General features: G+C 43.2%; 1 protein-coding gene across 5 annotated transcripts in view; it reads right to left on the bottom strand.

The window, feature by feature from the left end:
- The window catches only part of LOC123510405 (advillin-like), a 42,904-nt gene extending 20,862 nt beyond the window's left edge, over positions 1 to 22,042 (bottom strand). Inside the window, exons 1-6 of one of the 5 annotated variants that reach the window (XM_045265557.1) lie at positions 21,148 to 22,042; positions 8,559 to 8,637; positions 8,120 to 8,233; positions 877 to 1,073; positions 553 to 664; positions 169 to 282 (exon numbers count right to left, since the gene is read on the bottom strand). In XM_045265557.1, the coding sequence (XP_045121492.1) occupies positions 169 to 282; positions 553 to 664; positions 877 to 1,073; positions 8,120 to 8,233; positions 8,559 to 8,637; positions 21,148 to 21,281 (750 nt within the window). In that variant the 5' untranslated portion in view covers positions 21,282 to 22,042. Of the gene's footprint in view, positions 1 to 168; positions 283 to 552; positions 665 to 876; positions 1,074 to 8,119; positions 8,234 to 8,558; positions 8,638 to 9,537; positions 9,834 to 12,413; positions 12,541 to 14,917; positions 15,071 to 15,287; positions 15,428 to 21,147 lie in introns of those variants that run through there. The other 4 variants (XM_045265558.1, XM_045265560.1, XM_045265562.1 and 1 more) reach the window with 4 other exon arrangements.
- Between the last annotated feature and the right edge of the window lie 2,440 nt (positions 22,043 to 24,482).

The following is a 24,482-nucleotide window of genomic DNA, read 5'->3' as shown; positions in this document are numbered from 1 at the left end:
TATGTTATTATTGTGGAAAGATAACCTGGTAACTTGTCAAGGAGGAGGAGGGGAAAGTTAAGAAAACAAGGATTAATGAAATATGCCTACTTATTTTCAATGTCATCGCCATCAATATATTTGTCTAATCTTCCTTTAAAGGTCTCAAATGTCAGTGTCCAGACTAACCTTGGCTCCTTGCAGTTTCTCAATGTTGTTGCTATTCCTGCCCACCCAGACATAGATGGCGGTTCTGGTGTCTAGCACATATACGTCTCCATCATTCATTGCCTTCCACTCAATCTGAAGAGAGGATGAAAGTGTTACATAAAGGCTGATGGATTAGTGTGGCCTTGATATGTGTGGATGCAAGTATGTCTGTTCATATCTTCTAAATCATTATACATTTCACAGTTTCAATGTCAGGTAATGAGAAAGCTATCTATATGCTTATCTATCTGTCTATCTATCTATCTATTTATCCATCCTACTACCAAACACAATTTTCCAATGCAGCTATCTATCGATCAGTTATCTATCTATCAATGCATTATCTACATAGTTTCAAGATACCGTGGGCAGTTCCTTAACCACTGTGGTTCTCTTGCCCTTCACGTGGTAGATGGACGGCTCGAAGTCATCTGTCACCTTCCTGAAGCCTGTGGCAACACCCCCCTGCAGCACTCTGAATCAATGAGGAAGTGTGAGAGAGATGCCACGTGAAGGAGTGGCCAATGGAGTCTAATGGAGTTTAAGAATGAAATGAAGGCATGGTTAAAGTCTGAAGATGTATGGATGAGTGTGTCTTATTCTTTCTCTTTCTCTCTGTTTGCTAATGTCAAGTTAAATTAGTTTACGTTTAATTCTATCTCCCTATTAATACTGACTATCACTTACCTGATGCCATTCTTGAAGTAAGACAGAAACCGCTTACTCTCGCTGCCTTCTACTTCCCTATGCTGCACGGGGCCGCCTCCCAGCAGGTTGTCAAGTTCCACGGACTTGATTGCCGCCACGCCTGCCTCGTCCGTGCTCGTCTCGCTACCCAACCAGAAATGGATGTGCATGTCCAGCTTCCCGCGAGGAGGGTGTGGCTGAGAGAGACAGGGAGATAGTCTTACTATGCTGTCTGTTTATACTAGAAGTTGAGGCAGGGGATGGCTGTGTATCAGTGATTAGAAGAGGTAGATGCAAGGAAGACATTGCAGTTCTCAAGCATGTTACTTAAGTTTACCTAGATGAATCTAGAGAATCTTCCTCACAGTTGTGGTGGTTCACCATTGCTGCCAGTCAAAGAGTCTATCTTCAGGAGAGCCATCTGGTGTGGCATAGAGTTAAAGGCTCCCCTGCTGTAAGTTGTATAGTCTGGGATGGGAGGCTCATCTGGCAGTGTTTGCAGGAAGTTGTCCAGTTATTTATTGAATTTGGACACTGAGCAGTCTGTGATGTTTGACATATTCTAAGGAGCTTAGTAAAGTGTCTAGGGCCATTTTGTGAAAGACCGGAGGCGAGGAGGGTCTTGACTCTCCCTGGGGTTGTGGAAGGGAGAGCCCATCTCTCATATGAGTGGCCTGGGCACTCACTGTTCTTGAGTTTCAATAGGCACTCGCTCCTCTAGTACTTTCTGCACATATATGGCTCTGTATCTCTCTTCTCTGTTGGGAATATAGTCCCAGCCTTTGTAGTCTCTGCCAGTAGTTCAGCTCTTTCATGCCTCTTATTTTCTGAGCAAAGGCTCTCTGTACCGACTCCTAACTCATGCATGTCACTTTTTTTTTGTGGGGTTACCAGAGTTGGCTGCTGTAGTCAAGTACTGGTTGAATGAGAGCCTTCCAGTGTGCCACCATGAAATTTTACATCGGTAGAGTTTCCGATTCAAAATCGGTGCCAAGCGACTGGAGAAACTAGTCATAAAACAAGACTATAAAAAAAACAAAAGCATGTTGGTCTTGTTAATCGATTTGCGACTTTATTTACGTCATAACGTCACGAAGTAAGCTTTGAAAATATAGTCTCCAGGTACAGAGGAGATGTTAGAATCGGTGAGGGAAAAAATAGATTGTAAAAATAGATTGTGCAAATCGTCGTTCGACGAAATAGCTGCCACTCTAAAAGAACTGTTTCCCTGAATGCAGGGTGCTGTTAGAGGTGAGGATTGAAGACTTCTCAGGATTTAATTTGAACGCAATAGTGCATAGTCTTCTAAGATTAACAATTTTCTTATGAGAAATGTAGGCTAATTTAGAGTGTGGTAGACATTCCTTTCCTTCTACTCTAGCCCACAGGCATTTTTTTTTTTTATCGACTCTTCCAGTATGTAAAAAGAAGGGCAACCACAGCTTCAGCATAATCACTGGAGGAAGGCATCTTGGAGTTTAGCTGTTTGTTTACATTCACTTCCCGCCAAGGCATCAACTAGCTAATACTTTCCAGTCGCTAAGTGTGACACTTTCCGATTAGAAGGGATGAGTCGGAAACTCTACTGACGTAAAATTCCAGTCACAAATTGGCACATGTGAGTCCGCCTTAAAAGACCAACATGTTGGTTTTACGTCGGAAACCCTACCGACGTAAAATTTCAGTGGCAAATTTGCACGTGTGAACCCACCTCAACTGTATACATTTACAGGTGGCACTACATTCAGTTCTATGTGTGTGGCTGCTGGGTATTTTTTTTTTTTACGTTATGGTCTATAGCGCCTGTAGGCATACTTAAAGACTATATGTGGGAAGCACTGTTAAGCTTCCACCCATTAGCAGTGATTTTATTTATAGTGGTACCCATATTAGGGGCCATATCACCATCCAAGTGCATCATTGGTGTAACCACCTAGAACCTGGGTAATATGGCGACATGTAGGTAACTTTAAACCACTCGACAAATGGCATAGCTTCAAAGCGGTATGTGGTGGGATTTGAATCTACGCGTGGACATCTGCCCGATCCCACGCTCGCCACCTTATCCACTATGCTGTAGACTGATGCTGGAGCTTCTACTATGGTAAGAGGTGATGGAGACTGTGTTGTAGGTAGATTGTGAGGCCTGTTCCCTTTCCATCTTGCCTATGGCCTCACTCACCTTGGGTGTTCAGTCTGGATCAGCATATTTTTAAAAGGGTACTTTCGGTGAGTGCAAGCAAGGCACAGTAACAGGTATAATGGGAGTGCACTACATGTGTAGTGTACCCTTTTCTAACACTCTTCGAACTGTATTGTGGATTTCATATCCTTTTGTTTAGGTGATGGGTGGATTCTGTCCAAGTGAGGAGTGAGGATAGGTTCTATCCAAATGAGTGAGTGCCCTCTACCTCCCATAGCTTAGTCCCCTTTTGGTTTCTGCCCATTTTGCCTCCCTTTCTGTAATTTTTGGGCAGCCAGGTTTTTTTTCCCTCAGGGATACCAGTGTCCTTGCCCAAGGCTGATCTTGCTGGTTGGGGTGGGGCTTGTAACCCCTAGTCCCTTACCTGTAAAAAAGTCCACAGGCACTACCAGAGTTGGAGATAGAGGTTGGGGTTGAGTCTCTCGGCGCGGGGAATCCTCTAGCCATGACCCCGATGTGGTTTTGCTGAGGTTTCCAACTGTGCAGACCCCTCAGGTGCCAAGGCACCAGAGGGGCCTGCCTACCCATACGATGGATGCAGGGAATAGCTTGTGAAATCCCTGTGTCCTGACAGGGACGGGAGGATCCCCTCACCCTATTTCAGCTTTGGGGGTGCCGGCGGGATTGCAGACATGGTGCCTGACCATCGGATCATTCCTGGGGCAAACCTTCGGATGGTTCTATGTGTGGGCTCCTGGAACGTCCTGAGCCTCTCAGAGGATCAACGATTGTCACATCTATCTGATGAGGTCAGCAGGCTGAGGGTGGATATAGTGGACTCTCTGAGACAAGGAGGCCTGGCAGTGGCGAGACCAGTAGCAAGGGTTTTACTTACTATTGGTCTGGCATGAGCAATGGCCACCATATCAAGGGGTAGCCATAGGTGTCTCCAGCAGACCGCAGCCATCCGTTGTTGAAGTTACTCCGGTTGATGAGCATATAATGTGACTAAGGCATAGCCTAGGCTTTATGTCTGTTGTTGCAGTATACACTCCTCCCAAGATGTGTGAAACTGAAGAGAAGGAGATGTTCTACGCCAAACTCGATTCTGTACTGTACCAGTGTCCCTGTTGTGATGTGTGGTGATCGGGCAGACGTCCACGCGTAGGTTCAAATCCCACCACATACCGCTTTGAAGCTGTCATTTGTCAAGTGGTAAATTTACCTACATGTCACAATGACACCCAGGTTCTAGGTGGAGGTGTAATTGCCTTACACCCAAGATGAGCTTGGGTGGTGATATGGACCCTAATATGGGTACCACTATAAATAAAACTGCCTGTGCCAAAAATGGGAGGAAGCTGAACAGCGCTTCCTACATACTCTTCAAGTGTGCCTACAGGTGCTATAGGCCTTAACATAAAAAGAAAAAAAATAGTATTGTCTTGGGCGACTTTAATGCTGTCACTGGCACTGAATGAGCTGGCTATGAACATGTGTTGGCCCTTATGGCTCTGGTACCAGGAACAACAACAGCTCTTTCCTTTTGAATCGTGTAAGATCCAAAAGGTTGAGAATTACAGGTTCTTGGTATCAGAGACCAGCGTTGCACTGCTGGACTTAGTATAGCAGTGTCAAAGGGGTAGTGAAAGAGATTGACCATATCCATGTTAGTACTTCTTGGAGGATCTTCCAGAACTGAAGGGTTTTTCGGAGTGCCGAGTTCTTTGTGAGTGATCACAGGCTTGTTGTTGTTACACTTAAGCCTCATGTCAAGTCCAGAAAGATGTGACCACACTGTGTTTCATCTTGAGAAACTGAAGGACTTGACATGTGGCTAGGAGTATGCAGTGACAGTCTCCAATTGGTTTGGAGTGTTCGACACCATCAAGGATCTGGTAAAACTATGGTATACCTTCAAACACGAGACTCTTGAGGCTGCCAAAGAATACATTGGGGAGCACCCAAGGTTACAGAGTGGCTTCGCCTCGGTAGAGACACTGGACAGTATTGAGGAGAGTCACACTCCTAGATTTGCTGTGAACCGTGATCAGTACAGGGGTCTGTCACGCAGGACTAGAGCTCTCCTGAGGAGAGACAAGGAGAGGTATGTCAGAGAGCTTGCTGAGGATGTAGAGTGTCATTTAAATACTAATGACCTCCAACCTGCCTATCGAGCCCTGAAGAAACTCCACTCAAGTCTACATCTCAGACGAGCGCTATCTGAACAGTAGATGGTCGTCTCGTATCAGCAGATGGGCAGATGGCTCGTTGGACTGAGTACTTTGAGCAGCTGTTGGATCCTCCAAGTGGACAGCTCCAAACTGCACCTTCCATTGATGTCAAAAAGGCTGTGGCAAAGTTGATGGGTGGAAAGGCAGCTGGCATCTGCAACATCAGTGCGGAGCTGCTCAAAGCGGGGGTGGGGGGAGGGTGAGGCTATGATCCGTGAGTTGCATTATGTCTTGACTGCTGTATGGCATTCAGGTACCATTCCCCCTGACTGCAAAAAGAGGTTGGTCATCCCTATCTGGAAGGGGAAAAGGGACCATGAGGACTGAAACAACTACCGTGGTATAACACTACTCAGTGTATAAGGCAAGGCCCATTTGCTGTTGATGTGTATCCGCAGTCACCTGTTGAAACACCAGAGACCTGAACAATCTGGGTTCACGCCTGGTAAGTCAACAACTGACTGCATCCTAATACTTTGCGTACTAGTGGAGCGCCGATGTGAGTTTCAACAAGGGATGCTTGCAGCCTATGTCGATCTCAAAAAGGCGTTTGATTCAGTTTATCAAGAGACATTCTGGGATCTTCTGAGTCTCCGTAGGATTCCTTCAAGGATTATTGGTCTAATAACTGGTCTCTACTCCGGGAATGTGAGTGCTGTGAAGTGTGGAGGCGTGTCCAGCTTCTTTCCTGTGAATGCTGGAGTGAGGCAGTGATGCGTGCTTGTTCCATCACTTTTAAACACTTGCATGGACTGGGTACTAGGCAGAATTGTAGACCAAAGTCATTGTGGAGCAAGTCGGCAATACTGAAATTACAGATCTTGTTTTTGCTGATGATGCAGTAATCTTTGCTGAGTCACTGGCACTAGACTCGAGGCACTGCACAAGGAGGCAAAACCTATGGGACTCCAGCTGGCCCAAGACCAAGGTTCAGATATTTGGAGGCTTACTGAATGAAATAGTACAGTCCATCCTTGCATGTGGCAAGGACATTGAGATCCCAGAAAATTTCACATACCTTGGTAGTGTAGTGTGTAACAACGGTGGGTCGAGCCAGGAAGTTGTACGGCAGATTGGCCTGGCCCACGGCGTTATGGACTCAATCAACACGAGTATTTGGCATTGTTGACACCTGTCCGGACGCACGAAGACTCTGATCTTCAAGTCGCTGGTGATCCCTGTCTTACTCAATGGTTGTGAGACATGGACGCTTAACATCGATCTGAAGAGGCAAACTGATGTCTTTGGTATTAGATGCCTTCACAGGATCATGGGTTACCGCTGGTATGACTGTGTCAAATCAGCGATTGCTCCGTGAGAGTGATTCGAGGCCGACTATATGGGTATGTGGCACGCTACCCAGAAGCTGATCCTGCATATCAGGTTGTCTCCGAAAGGAATAACCCAGCATGGAAGAGGCCAAGGGGACGTCCACAGAACTCATGGCTGTGGCAAGTCGATGCCTCTTGCTGGGAGTTTCTTGGCATGGGAAGGGAGCCTGCATGGAGACTTGCAAATGGCGCCATAGAGTAGGCTAGGCGACGCGCCCCCCAGCGTATGCTCCCCCGTGATTGATTGATTGATTGTTTAGGCCACATGCGCTACTGTGACAGTTCGGCGATGCTTACATCCCGCACGTGCGCCATTTCGTGATCGGTCATTACGTGTTGGCGTCTCATCTTTACTTCTAACATGTGTTAGTGAAAAAATATTCTAGGATGTTTAATTCGTCATTCTAATTATGATTTATAGTAGAGTTACCCCCCGACACGTTAGGGAACACTAATCCAAACAAGGCCTATGAACCAAGGAGTTTATATTTAAGAAGATGGCGCGCGCCTATCCCACTGTACTAAAAAAGTAAAGCCAATGGGTGGAGCTTACGATCGCAACTTCACCCAAAACATTAGCCTCTCCTGTGTTAAGCAATGGGAAAGTACCACTATGTTTTTCATTACTAGAGGAAAAATAGGGTAGAACTGATGGTTTGACTAATGTAAACCACATTATAGTTTCCTAAATATGTCATATGGACCTATTAATAACGGTGTTAATGCGAAATAGTTTCAATATTGAAAGAAATACAGCAGGCTGTTTCCGGGAGAAATTACGGCAAAAAGATTGCTTTTTTCTCGTATATTACATGGCAAAGAAAAATAATAGTGAAATAAAATTTCAGTGATTCATAATTTTCCAGTGTCCAGTGACATGAAATCACACACCATTCTAAATAAAAGCGAGAGAGAGAGAGAGAGAGAGAGAGAGAGAGAGAGAGAGAGAGAATATCAATTAATGTACATCTCAGAGAGAGAGAGAGAGAGAGAGAGAGAGAGAGAGAGAGAGTATTTGACATGCATGTGTTAAGTAATTGCGATACCAAGAAAAATCAACCTTCAGGTTAACTTTCCCCTGATACAGTTTATTTATCCTTCATTTCAATGCACATGTATATGTACATGTTCGCATCTACATGCACATGTGTATTTACATGTGTACATGACCTTGTTCAGTCATACGTTTGCCCCAAAGACAGCTTCTCATCTCTCACCCAAGTCCACCAAAGTTGGAAGACACAGTATTATCTCATTTGTATGTATGATTTACCGTCTAAATCTTCGTGGCACAGTATGCCACGAATATTGCGTGTCTATTAAGGTCAAGCATATGGTAGGCAGCCTCGAAACATGGACATAAGACGGAAAACAAGGAGCGTAACTCGGGCGTTCCCATGTATTTTCAATGGGCGGCTGGCAATATTTTGGGTGTAATGGGATTATGGGAAGCAGCGGACCAATAGCTCACTGGCTTCACTTTTGTGACATCATGGCGCCTTCTGTTATTCAACCTTCTTGCTATGAACACTCACCGTGTCCTGCATACCTCCGGGCTTGCCATATTCGCTGGCGTTCACCACCAGGTAGGAGTCACCCTTGTGGAACTTGCCGTAGTCATCACGCTTCAGAGCCACCAGCTCTAGATTCTGAATGGGAAGAAAATATCCAATAAAACCATGACAGGATCATAAAACATATATATACAGGCTTATCTGATAACTTAATGAAAACTGAAATAAAACACGGGTTCAAATATCACTGGCAATTTTATTTCTTTCTGGCTGCGACACTCTTTCGAAACATTGTCCATATTGGGTTGTACTAACTTTTCTGACTGTATAAGAACAGATCTTGAGTGTGGGCCTTAATTTTCTCTTTCAAACTAAGACAGAAACATTCTTAAATAGCCAGATAGAACAACAAGAACAAAACACGAATAGTAATATGAAGAACAGGAACAATAAGCCTCACCTCCACCCTCCATATCAGGAAGAATGTGCTGTTCTTTGGTATGGTGTTGAAGGCTGGATCCTTCACCACTTCATCCATCCTGCCAGGCAGAGCAACACACCAACGTGATTATTATTATCATTATTATTATTATTATTATTATTATTATTATTATTATTATTATTATTATTATTATTATTATTATTATTAGTAGTAGTAGTAGTAGTAGTAGTAGTAGTAGTAGTAGTAGTAGTAGTAGTAGTAGCAGTAGTAGAAGTAGCAGCAACAGCAGCAGCAGCAGCAGCAGCAGTAGTAATAGTAATAGTAGCAGCAGTAGTACTATCAGTACTAGTAGTAGCAATAGTAGTAGTAATAGTACAGCAGTAGTAATAGCAGCAGCAGTAGCAGCAGCAGTAGTAGCAGCAGCAGTAGTAGTAGTAGTAGTAGTAGTAGTAGTAGTAGTAGTAGTAGTAGTGGTGGTGGTGGTGGTGGTGGTGGTGGTGGTGTTGGTAGTGGTAGTGGTGGTAGTGGTAGTGGTGGTAGTTGTTCATTCGGTCAATGCGGACAAATACACACATGTACACACGTAGTGACATTTAAACCCAAGTCGACAGACAAAAAATATGTGGGTTTTCAGCTTAAATCAAGGATAAGATAAGAAGATTGAGGTGAATCACGAGACTTAGCGACATAAATTTTCTGCATAGCGATGTGATATGCTCCCTCTTATCATTATTCAAAGCACACCAAGGAGAAATATTACATAGAAGAAGGAATATACAGCGATAAGGATGGTAGACGGGACAAATGAAGGAGGGAATAAAGAAATGAGGGAGAAGGTACAACAAGAATGGAAGACCAAAGAATGAAGAAGGAATCATGGAGGAAAGAATAAAAGGGAGAAATACGAAAAAGAAATCTCAGTAAATGAGAAAAAAAAAATAAATAAAGGATATAAGTCAAACATGTAAGCAGGTACAGTACCAAGAATGCAACAAACAATATCTAATCAGTAGCATTCAGTCGTAATTCCATCACTCTTGGCCGGGCAGCGTGTTTAAGTCGTGATAAACGATGCTAAGCAGCGTATCTTAACTGTTACACTGATAGCTCCATTATGCAGTCCTGAAAGCACTTGACAAAACTGGCGTTGGTTACTGAAGCTCTCAATTACATTTCTGAAGCATTGCACTCTCCCACACGATATATTTTCAAAGTCTAATTAGTTTTTTTTTCTTATCGATGGTACATATTCCTTGTTTAGCCATCATTAGAATCACGGAAACTCTTTTAAAATACATCTTGCACTTGTTCTACTGAAATACAATATAGGAAAAAGCTTATTTCATTAAACTGTGGAGCAGAATTTTATTCATGTTGAACTAATTCTGAAATTATGAATATAATATTCTTGAGATAAAACATACAAGAATAGATACAAATACTATTCACACACATACACACACACATCTATGACTTTTGTTATGCATGAAGGGAAACTGGCCAAGAGCAACAAACAATATAAAAAAAAAAGGTTCACTGGATTGGCAGTTACCCTAAAGAAATTAAGAATTATCCAAAAGACCGGGACAAATGTCTTGATACCTCCCTCTTAAAAGAAGTTCAAGTCGTAGGAAGATGGAAATACAAAAGAAAGCAGGGAGTTCCAAAGTTTACCAGGGCCGCCGAGGTACAGTGTAACCATGCGTGCCTTGGGGTCCGAGGGGTCTCCTGTCCACGGTCCGAGTGTAGGTTGGGCTTCCTCACTCGGGGCAACGGTCTCCTAGCGGGTGGGCTTTGAGATAGGAGGTACCCTAAACAGTATTCCCTTTAGCCCATAAATTCCTGTGAAAAGCCCACACGGTATAGATAAAAACAAAAAAAGGTATGAATGATTGAGAATACTGGAGATGCAACATTTCGGCAGCGAAAAAGAGGCTGAGGACAGTCAGTCAGAGGAGGGGAGTTGACGAGACGAAAAGCTTTTGATTCCACCCTATCTAATAAAACTGTGTGAGTGGAACCCCTCCCTAAACATGCGAAGAGTACTCCATACAAGGAGGGATAAGGCCCTTGTACAGAGTTAGTAGTTGGAGGGACGAGAAAAACTGGCGGAGACGCCTCAGAATGCCTAACTTCATAGAAGCTGTTTTAGCAAGAGATGAGATGTGAAGCTTCCAGTTAAGGTTATGAGTAAAGGACAGACCGAGGATATTCAGTGCAGAAGAGGGAGATAGTTCAGTGTCATTGAAGAAGAGGGGATAGTTATCTGGAAGGTTGTGTCGAGTTGATAGATGGAGAAATTGAGTTTTTGAAGCATTGAACACTACTAAGTAAGTTTTCTCTGCCCCAATCAGGAATCTTAGAAAGCTCAGAAATCAGGCGTTCTGTGGCGTCCCTGCGTGATCTGTTGACTTCCTGAAGAATTGGTCTCCAGATCACGTAGGGACGCCACAGAACGCCTGACTTCTGATCTTTCCAAGATTTCTGATTGGGGCAGAGAAAACTTAGTAGTGTTCAATGCCTCAAAAACTCAATTCCTCCATCCATCAACTCGACGCAACCTTCCAGACAACTATCCTCTCTTCTTCAATGACACTCAACTGTCTTCCTCTTCTACACTGAATATCCTTGGTCTGTCCTTTACTCATAATCTTAACCGGAAACTTCACACCTAAACAATCGATCTTTATTAGGTCAGTTTATCAAAGCGAGATTGGGGAAAAAATCTCGCTTATAACACAGACAGCAACACCCAGACGAAAGATAATAAATTCAAATATTACTCACACATACTAACACACTCGCATATACGAAACTATGACTAATATTCCATCACATCAGGTTAGTATGTGTTATCTGCTGTGATACTTTCATGGGTTTGGATGCCTCACTCGTGACACAGAAGGAGTGATCTGCGAGGCTCCACCTGATCCTCAGTGATAAAATACATGGATCACCCACGATCCCGCTGATAACAGGAGGCACTGATAGCAGGGATCCAGAGAGAGAGCGGGGAGGGGAGGTCATACCTATATCATATCATCCTCATCTATAAATTTGTCTAATCTTTCTGACTCAGCACCAACAACCTAATTATTAAGTCCATTCCATTCATCTACCACAATTAGAGCGTCTTTTTTTTTTCTTGTCACTCAGGTATAGTGGACTGAAGCTATACAATATTTTACCAGTTTCTTGTATAAACTTTAAACTGAGGCTGGGAAGGAAGACAGTACGGATGAAAAGAAGAGTGAGGAATGCACAAGTCAAAGTATGAATGAAAGTGTTTGTGCTCGCTAACGTGTCCTATCGTAAGCCTTTCTGAGAGTAAGAGACAGAAGAGAGGATGTGTCGAGTGGAGCGTTCAAGAGTTAAGCTTCTTTGATAATCTAGTGATAGGATAGAAGAGGTCTCAGCTGAGTAATGGTGAGTGTTGTAAGACGATTGAGGACCATCCCAGCCTGTTAGTTACTCCAATCACCCACACTTCATGGGATACTTTTCTTTAAAAGACTGAACGTAGGTATATAAGGAAAGTGCAAGAAGTGGTCAGGTTTACACGTGTATAAAGCATGTCTGTCATCCTTATTCATAAATTTGTCTAGTCATGTCTTTAAACACCGACACATTTTATGAAGCAACCCTGTCATTCTGAACACACCTTATCACATTATACCTACATTATTACACACTTTACCACATTATACTTGCATTACTACACACCACAGGGACCTTTAGTCAGTAATAAACCTACAGAAATGTGACCAGAGAGATGGAAAGAGAAAGGGGAGAGGACCTGTATGTATGTATGTATGCGCGGTCAGATAATTGGGCATCACTTAGCGTAGCATTGCTGTAATCATTATCACTGGCCTTGTTGTCGCGTCCCTGTGTCAATCAGTCAGTCAATTATCTTTATCTCCGGGAGTGATGGTACAAATCTTGCATCTCACTCCCTCGCGCACCCTGAAACACTCGGTCCTTCATGTCACTGAACTGAAGGTCTCTTTACTAATGCTGACTTCACTGAAACATTGATAAAGGTAGATAGATTGATAGATACAGGTAGACAAGTGGATAGATAGGTAATTAGTCTTCTACATTACACAGTCGCATGGATGGGTAGATACATAGATAGATTATTGACCAAAACGATTTTACACCTTCCCACACACACACACACACACACACTCACACAGACACACACACCGCGTAGTGTAGTGGTTAGCATGCTCGACTCACAATCGAGAGGGCTGGGTTCGAGTCCCGGTAAGCGGCGAGGCAAATAGGCAAGCATATTAATGTGTAGCCCCTGTTCACCTAGCAGTAAAAAGGTACGGGATGTAACTCGAGGGGTTGTGGCCTCGCTTTCCCGGTGTGTGTTGATGTGGTCTCAGTCCTACCCGAAGATCAGTATATGAGCTCTGAGCTCGCTCCGTAATGGGGAAGACTAGATGGGTGACCAGGAGACAACCGAGGTGAATTACACACACACACACACACACACACACACACACAGACCATAAACACAAGGATGGAAGATGCAGAAAGCGTGTCAGGGAGAAATATGCATGGACAGCAAGATTCACCGCCACACACCACACACAGCACAAGAAAGGAAGGTGCAGGAAGCGTGACGGACGAGAAACACTGCATGGAAAATAAAAATCACTGATGCCTTAACATGTGTGATATTTTTCAAGTTCCCGTGATGAACGTTGACTGCACTACACTTACACCTACGTAGACGATCATTAACTAAAACATTCTTTCCTATGTCATCGTCCTGTCTCCTACCTACGCATATGAACCTCTAGTAGAAGTTTAGTTATTCAAAAAGAGAAGGAAGGAAGGAAGGAAGATAGGAACAAAGGAACAACGGAAAATATAAGGAAAACAAAAAGGGGAGTAGCGAAATAAAGCGGAAAACAAAGAGATAATAAAAAAACAGAGAGAGAGAGAGAGAGAGAGAGAGAGAGAGAGAGAGAGAGAGGGGGGAGAGAGAGGGTGGATAAGGGGGTTGATGGGTTTCGTGGCAGTTACGTACAATACAGGTTGGATTAATAGATAAGGCGGCCTGATAACACTTGGGCTGAGATGGGCCGCGTTACAAAAAAGCACCTCAAGGACGATGACAAAAATAAATGAATAAATAAACAAAGTAAACAAAATATTCACCCTTGTGTCAGTGAAAATCAAAATAATCAAACACTCCTTGGTAAAATCCTCGTCTCATTGCTCATTGCTTTAGAGTTAACAGTTCGAACTCCGCTTCGATTAAAATGAGAGAGAGAGAGAGAGAGAGAGAGAGAGAGAGAGAGAGAGAGAGAGAGAGAGAGAGAGTAATGCTTCGCCTCAAACTTCGAATCACGCCAGTATTTCCTTCTATTCCTTTCTATTTTCTTATTTTCCTGTCAATATTTCTTTCTAGATCGCAGCTGAAGCTTATCGAGAAGAATAAATGTTTCCTTCAACATATTCACAAGTCCGCCGTGGTACAGTGGAACCATGCGTGCTTTGGGGGCCGAGGGGTCTCCAAGCACACGGGCTCGAATCCTGTCCACGATCCGAGTGTAGGTTGGGCTTCCACACTCGGGGCAACGGTTTCCTAGCGGGTGGGCTTTGAGATAGGAGGTACCTAAAAGTATCCCCTTTAGCCCATAAATTCTTGTGAAAAAGCCCACATGGTATAAAAGAAAAAAGTCAATACCTTCGTTTTTACTTTATTTTCCTTAAGTACCTTATTTTCCTTAAGAACTAAAAAAGAAAGCACATCTCACGTATGTATTCAAGATGGGAGAACACCTGTCTAGTTTTCAATCATTCAGGTGTGAGTTTGTCTTGTGTGTAGGGGGACAAGCGCAGGATTGAGTCGTTTTGTTATGTTGCATCATTCTTACATCGTGACAAACTAAGAAGTGATGGCGGTAGTGGTGGTGGTAGTGGTAGTGATGATGGCAGTAGTAGTAGTAGTAGTAGTAGTAGTAGTAGTAGTAGTAGTAGTAGTAGTAGTAGTAGTAGTAGTAGTAGTAGTAGTAGTAGTAGTAGTAGTAGTATAGTAGTAGCAGTAGTAGTAGTATAGTAGTAGCATAGCAGTAGTAGTAGTAGTATAGTAGTAGTAGTAGTAGTAGTAGTAGTAGTAGTAGTAGTAGTAGTAGTAGTAGTAGTAGTAGTAGTAGTAGAAGTAGTTGTGTTTTTGTGGTCGTGGTTATGGTTATGATACTAATGACATAAGTAGTAATAATAAATAACTATCAGCTTTACTATTCCTGTAAGTCATAACAATAGTAATGACTGACGATCAATAAAAACCATCAGTCACACACACACACACACACACACACACACACACACATCTAACACAACACACTCAATACCTGTCGAGAATCTGGCGGTGAAGGGAAACAGGACAAGACTGACGTGCTGGAGGGAGGGAGACTGGGCTGGTACTGCCGGTGACACCCTCTGCCTACACCCTTGACACTAGCGTATCCTCCGACCACCCTTTGATCTCCTGCCTTCTGAGCTAAACCTGGATTCCCTAGTTTACAAGTACTTTATACTCTTGCCTTGCTACTTGTAGGCTTCGAATGATAGGTGAGACAATAGGGATGAGTATATGAGTAATTGGGGACGTGAAAAGCGTAGAGGGGGGCAGCAGAGAGAGAGAGGAGGGGGGAAGAGACAGGGGCCCCAACCCACGTGATTACTGACTGATAAGGATAAGAGCGCTATCAGACAACAGACTCGAGCAGTGATGAGGAGGATGAGGCGGACTGACTGACTGCCCAACGCCATGCAACTCCAGCCCCGCCCCGCTCAGCCCCGTACCGCTCCTCCTCGTCTCTCTCCACACTCTTATCACTCCACATCATGCCTCCTTCTTAAACTTTGTCCACTCCACTCACTCCACCCAGCTTGCCCGTCTGCCTCTCCACCCAAGCCTTTCAGGAAGCTGATTGGAGGCTGGTACATTAATTAATCTCAGTCACACAGTAGAGAAAAATAATGAAAAGATACAGAAGCGATTTATCTAGTTTTACTTTATTCATTTACTCCCTTTTTTTTTTTAATGAGTAAAGGCGCTGCAACACTGAGGCCTCATGTCACCGGCTAAGATTACGAGAGTGAGCGATACTTCCGCTGAGAGCCGTTAGTATTCAAGTTTGAGCTCTTGCATTATTCATTGAGCTAAAACGTTGCAAAAATTAAAGCCATGAGGTATTTGATACGGTTATTAGAGAAAGCGCTGCCTCTCATGCTGGAAAACTTGTATAGAAATAAAGAACGAATATTTTCAGCCTTAAGAAATAATCCTCTGGGTCACACACACACATTTCTCTCTCTCTCTCTCTCTCTCTCTGCTATCTGTGAGTGAAATAATACGTGAGATAATGTGTCTGATATATAACTTGAGCTCGTCCCCTTATTTGGCAATAGTAAAATAAAGGCGGGACTTCTCGCTAACACATAACTTATTACCACCACTTCTGTTACTACTACTACTACTACTACTACTACTATGGACTAGCTATACTACTACTACTACTACTACTACTACTATTACTACTACTATGGACTACCTACTACTACTACTACTACTATTACTATTACTATTCTGTCAATTGACCTCAGCCTCACCTCACCCACACAAACATTACTTTCCTTGTGTACATACTGATTGACTTTCTACAATCCAAAGTGAAGCGAATGTGTGAACCAGTGAGTTATGATTAATACGGATGTTTTTCTAGTCCTGCAACGCATTTGCGCTGCACTACAACTTCTTTCAACGAAAAGAGAAGAATGAACCTGTCACGTAGCCTATATATTCAAGATGTCGGGAACATGATTTGCTGAAGGTTATATTACTTTGTCTCATCTTGTTACAGATAAGACGATGATGAAACAAGCAAATATTCAATAACAACTCTCTCTCTCTCTCTCTCTCTCTCTCTCTCTCTCTCTCTCTCTCTCTCTCTCTCTCTCTCTCTCTCTCTCTCTCTCTCTCTCTCTCTCTCTCTCTCTCTCTCTCTCTCTCTCTCTCTCTCTCTCTCTCTCTCTCTCTCTCTCTCTCTCTCTCTCTCTCTCTCTCTCTCTCTCTCTCTCTCTCTCTCTCTCTCTCTCTCTCTCTCTCTCTCTCTCTCTCTCTCTCTCTCTCTCTCTCTCTCTCTCTCTCTCTCTCTCTCTCTCTCTCTCTCTCTCTCTCTCTCTCTCTCTCTCTCTCTCTCTCTCTCTCTCTCTCTCTCTCTCTCTCTCTCTCTCTCTCTCTCTCTCTCTCTCTCTCTCTCTCTCTCTCTAACCACTATTGCCACCAACACCGTGACCGGTGGCTCGCGCGGCCTTCACAGCACCTCTCACCTCAACCTCCTCCCCAGCTAACACCCACTGCTCACACGCCCTTCCCAGTCCGCTTCCAGGAATAACTAACTGCGTGACTGTGCCTTTTATCACTCTACAATGTTAAAACATTAACAACTCTCTGGTCGTTTGCTTAGTCTTGTGATTACTTGAGGATTTAAATCTACTTGGCTTTCTTGTTGATGAAATTGTTAATGAAATTAAAGCTCTTGTCTGCGAATCGAAATTATACTGTTGAGAGAGAGAGAGAGAGAGAGAGAGAGAGAGAATGTTCCGAGTTCCCTGTCTTGCCACCACGGTTCAAAGGAGTCCTCGCGGAGAGAACGTTTCCTTGCATTATATTTACAACACACACATTGAGGAGTGTACACAGTGATTACACACACACACACACACACACACACAGCGTAGTGTAATGGTTAGCACGCTTGGCTTTCAATCGAGAGGGGGTGGGTTCGAGTCCCGGGAGCGACGAGGCAAATGTGCAGCCCCTAGCTGTTCAATTAGCAGTAAATAGGTACGGGATGTAACTCGAGAGATTGTGACCTCGCTTTCCCGGCGTGTGTGTTGTGTGATGTGGTCTCAGTCTTACCGGAAGATCGGTCAGTATGATCTCTGAGTTCTTTCCGTAGGGGACCATGGTGAATGACACACACACACACACACACACACACACACACACACACACACACACACAACAATAGATGACTGGAATACATTGAAAGGAAATGATGTATGCAAACAGTAAGGTTACATGAGAGAGAGAGAGAGAGTCAAGCCTATTCCAACGTTACCTAACAGAATACATCACGGGTTGGCTGCACTGTACGTAACTTTATCTAACCACGCAATCTCCATACCGTGACAGCTTTTTCTTCCATTCATTCTGCTGCAGTGAGAATAAACAAAGACACAAGCTATGCTATTCTCATAGAAGTAAAGGGAATATTTTGGAGTGGAGGTGGTGTAGCGAGGGTAGAGTCGAGTGAGGCTGGGAAATGGTGACGTCACTTGTTTTTATTACAAAGCAGGTTTGCGGATTTTAAGTCCTAGTACTCTGATTTCATCCCTCTCCCAGCATATAATTCGTCTTACCGACAGACAGAGAGAGAGAGAGAGAGAGAGAGAGAGAGGTGGGCTAGTTACACTTCTCTCAGTAGTTTTGTCAAATTTTCATGCGTATTTTTCTAATTAGTGATTCAGAATCTTTGCTAAACTGTCTTGAGTATCATGACATTCTTTTATTAATCACACCACTTCTTTGCTTGACTTCTAGGACTGTCTTCCCTCAAATACATCTCAAAAGCACCACGTCATCAGTCATCACTAGTCTTCACCACACAACACCGCTCCCTAGAGATGACACTGTCCGTGTCATCTCTAGTTTTCAACACCACATTACATCACCAGTCCTCACCACACATACCACCCGTTGCACTATAGAAGGTCACAAAATACATCACCCATTCATGGCTTCAACTCAGCATCACCACAGCACCCAACACTCAAATACCACACGACAAGCGCCACACTCCATGCAGGATCCTCTGTGTGTTGCATGCGACAGCAAAATCATTACATATTTATCTATTCGCTTTGTTTTTTCATAAAGACTGTTTTCAGATGCCATAAAGATGAACAGCCGTATCCTCTTGATCTTCCCCTTATGTGAACCAGGACACTTGTCAATCTATCACTGAAATCACGAAAACACCCTTGAAAAAACAAATTTCTTCCACTAAAGCCAATTAATAGCACGCAAAAAAGACGCGAGACTAACGCAATGTCGTTATATATTAGTTAGACGGGTGTTTCTTACGTTCCAAACAGCGGGATGAGAGACAGACGAGGCGAGCCTACTGCAGTATTAGCTCAGCAATCTCATGTTGTCCTGCATCATTAGTTTGAAGACGTGTATTCCTTACGTTCAATGGGCAGGGGACAGACGACCGCGTAGCTGGTGCTGTGCAGTGTGGTGTTGTGTTGTGTTATCTTGTGCTGTGATGTGAGAGGAAAGACATCCCACCTGAGAAGTAATTAACCGCAGCCGGGCATCCCTCCTTCCCTCTCTGACTCCTCCCTCGCAGGTAACGGAGTGCAAAATGACACAGGTGACAATTTATGTGCTAACTCAAGCGGCGGAGTGAACCTGTGTGTGTGTGTGTGTGTGTGTGTGTGTGTGTGTGTGTGTGTGTGTGTGTGTGTGTGTGTGTGTGTGCAGGCGAATAGGTAAGAGATGTACATTTTAAAGCCATTATTTCGTCGGCTCATGGTGGCTTTTTGGTGTAAAAAGTAACGCTGTGTTTTTACGAACTCTCAACTGCCGCCATAAGTATAAAAATAAATAAATAAATAAGAACTTGTGTATGAATCTTAACCTTATAATCAAGAGTTCGTTAGATATTTAATTACACACTGCATACACTAATAACCACATACTATACACACACTAGACATTTTTATAATTACCTTACAGACACACACACTTTTCCACCACACCTCGGGACTTAGGTAACACAAACCACAACATTAGAAAGAGGAACGGTAAGGAAAGCAACACTAACGACACTATCAGTAAAGAAAGTAACACACACAGCAACATTAGTAAGAGAAAACAACATTAACGACATTAACAGTAAGGAAAGCAACACTAACGACACTATCAATAAGGAACGTAACACAAACAGCAACACTAGAGAGGGGAACAGTAAGGAAAGCAACACTAACGACACTAACAGTAACGAATATCTGTAGAGAATAACACAAATGGGCGTGGCGACACTTCTGAACTTCCGTCCACCTGCCGCGCCTCTCACACCTGCTCTCCCTCACCTCTCACTCTCCCAACTTGACCCTTTCATCCTCTCACTAGTAATGTCAGTTTTCATCTCGTCTGGGTAAAATTAGTCAACGTAGAGGAAAAATATATTAACAAACATGAAAATTTAAACTATTACAACATTCGCTCTACTTATTAATTATGTGTTTTTGGAATGTAGCTTTGCACTTGCCCTAATCACTTTTCACAGACTCCATTTTTTTTTTTTTTAACAGATAGCAGTGAAAGTTAGAAAGGTTTTCTTCCACATACATAGATAAAAGTGTTCATTCTGTCAATTTCAAGGTTATAGGATAAGAGAAGGTGCATACAATTGTGAGGAGGAGGAGGAGGAGGAGGAGGAGGAGGAGGAGGAGGAGCAGGGGAGGATAGGACTATCACTGAAACACCAACATATAAGTAACGGTGACGATGATGATAACAACAGTGATAATGGCGATACTAATAATAACTATAAAATGAAGAAGGAAGAGGGGATGGAAGATGTAACGAATATAGAGAAGAAAGAGGAGATCAAAGATGTAGAGATAAGAATTAGGAAAACGTCAAGAAACAAATGGATAAGGAGGAGGAAGAGGAGAGAGAAAAGAAAATACAGGTGATAATGATGAAAGTAAGACTAAACGCGGGTTCACACGTATCAATATGCGACTGAAATTGCAAGTCGCTAGAAGTATCGACTGAGTTCTTCTAGTCGGAACACGTTCACACATAGAGACTGGGAAGTATCGGCTGGTTGGCAGGAAATGAATGAAAAACAAACAACTACTCAACAAGATGTCATCCTCTGGTGACGATGACGATTTCGATCAAATTAAATCATCACAAGTATTCAATCCTCACCTCCAACAACATCCTGCAGAGACGGAAGCAATCATCGGAGGGTGGCAGCTACCTCATCGAATGCCGATTTGCGGAAGTTTTTTTTTTTTTTTTTGTGCTGTAGAATTCACTTCTACGGTGCCAGATGTGCTCTTTTTCCCTCACCAACTCCAAAATCTTCTTCTCTACATTGACATCACATTTTCAAACATTTGTCCGTAACATCACAAAATAAACAAAGTCGCAAATCGATTGAACAAGACCAACATGTTGGTCTTGTTTTGCGACTGATTCTTCCAGCCTCTTGGCATCGATATTCAGCAGCAAATTCTACCAATTTGCATTTTCAGTCGCATATTGACACGTTTGAACCCACCTTAAGAAGAGAAGATGGATACATATAAGGATTAGGATACGAGAAAAAAAGACGGAGAAAAGACAAAACATGAAAAAAAGAAGAAAGGAAAAAAACGAGACACAGAAAAAGGATAAGAAAAAGGAAGATGCGAACGAAAAGGGGAAAGATTAAAACAATAATGAGTAACAAAGATGAGAACAGAATTGCATCAATATAACTTGGCTTACCCCGCTTCATAGTACTGCGTGAAGGGATACGTGGTCCTCAATATTGGATACACACACAGCAGCCTCCCAACGGACACACCCCTGCCCTCCCTCGCCTCCTGCCGGTGGTGGTGGTGCTGCCGGGGCACGCGCATCCTCCATCACTCTGCAGCGGCCCTCGAGAAGTAAATAGATGGGTTGAGGTGGCTTCAGTTGGTTCAGCTGGGTACTCGAATTATGGGTCACTAGTTCAAAGATTCATGTAATGATACTTCACTTATGATTAATTTTTCTGTGTATCTTTTCCCTTTTCTTCACATTGGGTATCTATTCTTGGTTTCTCACGTGATTTTTCTTCTTTATTTCACTTTTACCTCCTTTCTTCGTTTCTTTATCTTCTCAGTTACCTTTTTTTCAATGTCTTTCCAAGCAAGCGTTCTTAAATCACCTGTTACTTCCTTCTCTCTCATTCTTTTCTCTTTCCTTTTACATTATCAACATCTATATTTGTTTAATATATTTTCACACAAGTTAACGTTTGAAACACCACACCTAGTTTCATGCGTTTACGTGAATCTTTTATGACAGATGACTGCAAAGTGTGACCTGACTAGAGCGGCGATCACCTCACCCTTCCTTGCTGGTGACCCTAACTAGACTGACCCTCGGCGTGTAGCGGAGCTTCGCCTTACAAGTTTAGAAGTTCATATACACAAACTAGTGTTCCCTCACGTTGTTATAGTTAGTCCTCAGGGATAGTCCAACACGTCTGCCTTGGCCACGCGATTATTAATTTATCTTCCCCTCCTTTCCCAAACATAATATTCCAACAGTTGACTACTCTTCCTTCACGGTGTTATAGTCGCTTCTCTCCACAATTCAGGTCCTGCCAATACAACACGTCTATCTCTGCCTCGTGACTCGTGAACACTGGCCTCGGTTGGTCTCGCATCACACCTATGACTCCCTCCCTCTCTTTCTATAACCGGTCCTGTGCCAGCCTGAAGGACGCACGTATTTTTACTACATGTTCGTTACACCGCCGCTATCGTACCTACTACACACTGTACGTTCTTACATACTCACTATCCACATTACATGAGATGGTTAATTCCATGTGTGTTACCAATAAACATAACCTCGATACGTATCTTCATGGCAAGTATGTGATATCAGGGACAAATTCATACCTGTACGTAATTCAATTCAGGTACGTAAGAAGTCTACGTTGATATCCACTAAGGAGGGCACGTATTTTCATGGATGGTACGCGATAAGTGTACATTATTACTCGCTAAGGACGGTACGTAATTCAGAACAGGTACACAGGCCATAGCAAGTTACCACAGTACGTAAACCCCAACAGGTCACACCACGCGCGGTCCGCCGACTAATACTCACCGAGGGAAGTGTGGCTCACTGGCTCATCGGAACAAGGTAATCCTGTCCCCTGCCTGGTTCAAATCCCCGCCTCCCCACCCCCGGACCTAAATGAGGGCCGGGGCGCCGCGCACACTGGCGATGCAACTCCACCCACGGGAAGCGAGGCGGAAGAGCCACGCCTCCCTTTTTTGTTGCTCTGTAGGTCGATATTTGTACGCTACACGGGCAGAGTTTCAGTCCTATCGCAAATTGTTGGATGTCAAGCTTTTATTCCAATGACTAAATGTTAATGTATGTCATTTTCTTTTCTCTCTCTCTCTCTCTCTCTCTCTCTCTCTCTCTCTCTCTCTCTCATACGTCCACGCCTCTTTCGCCACAATCGTCACAGGACAAGGGGACATTTCCGCCACCACACCACCGCACAGACACCAATGGTTGAGGTCACGCCGCCGCAATCACTGCTAATCACATCACGCCCCTTGAGTTTTAGGTCAAATCAGGCTGACCTCTTCCTACAACCTCTCCATATGTTTTCAAACATTCCAGCGCAGTGTTTCCACTTTCAAGCACATTTTCTTGTTTTAAGAAAATTTATTTTACATAAGGATTTTTTTAAGGAAATGTAAAAATCTAGAAAAATCTAAGGAAATCGACTAGGTCACAGATTTTTCTAAGGATATATCAATGTATGTGTGAATGTATGAATGTATGTACATATTTATGTATGTATGCATTTATACACAATAAAGCTTTCATAATAATAACACACATACTCCAAGATACACTCAGAACACCACTCTCACACAGCCAAAACACTTTAAACACTCAAAACTAACCCAAAACACACTCAAAACACCATGCAACACCTCAAAATATTAATAAACACACTTAGAACTCACTAGAAACATGCAATATTCAGTATTACCACCTCCACACCACAAAGCACATCCTAAACACACATCCAACACACCCAAACCACTTAAAACACTCAAACCACCATGTAACATCTCAAGATACCAATAAGCACACATAAAAATCACTAAAAACACCCAATATACATCAAAATCATCCCATCACATACTCAGACACACACATACACACACACACACTGGCTGGGTGATCAGCAGACGACCGTGGTGAATAACACACACACACACACACACACACACACACACACGCGCACGCTTGACTCACAATCGAGAGGGCTGGGTTCGAATCTCGGTAAGCGGCGAGGCAAATGTGGCCCCTGTTCACCTAGCAGTAAATAGGTATGGGATGTAACTCGAGGGGTTGTGGCTTTGCTTTCACGGTGTGTGGAGTGTGTTATGTGGTCTCAGTCCTACCCGAAGATCGGTCTATGAGCTCTGAGCTCGCTCCGTAATGGGGAAGACTGGCTGGGTGACCAGCAGGCGACCGAGGTGAATCACATCTGCTGTTACAATCTTTTCACTCAATCTATTCCAAATGTCCACCATCCTATGTGGAAAACTGAACTTCTTAGTGTTTGAAGAACATTAAGAAATTAAGTTTTTCACATAGGACAGTGGGCATCTGGAATGGATTGAGTGAAGAGATTATAACAGTAGAAAGTATGCACAAATTAATGAAAAGTTAGATAAATGTAGATATAGAGACAGATCACTATGAGCCTTGCTTGAACCCTGTAATATACGTACAACTTGATTTACACAACTAGGTAAACATGCACACACACACACACTAATGAAAGGGGACAAAATTCCACATTCAAGGATATTTCTAAAGAAATCTCATCTTCAGTTTAAGGAAATCCAAGGATATGTGGCAACTAATGTAGGAATTAAAATTCCCCTCTTTGGAAGCACAACTGTTCCAGCACCTTATCTACCTCTATGTTAGGGTGGAGGTTATGTTTTTATTTATTTTTTTCACAATTTTAGGCATAGGAAAATCTTCATATCTAGGGAATATCAAACTGTCCATCACTTTATCTT

The sequence above is a fragment of the Portunus trituberculatus genome, chromosome 29 (assembly GCF_017591435.1).
Source record: "Portunus trituberculatus isolate SZX2019 chromosome 29, ASM1759143v1, whole genome shotgun sequence".
Taxonomy (NCBI): Eukaryota; Metazoa; Arthropoda; class Malacostraca; order Decapoda; family Portunidae; genus Portunus; species Portunus trituberculatus.
Note: the sequence above shows the minus strand (reverse complement) of the source record. Positions and strands in the feature narration are given on the sequence as shown.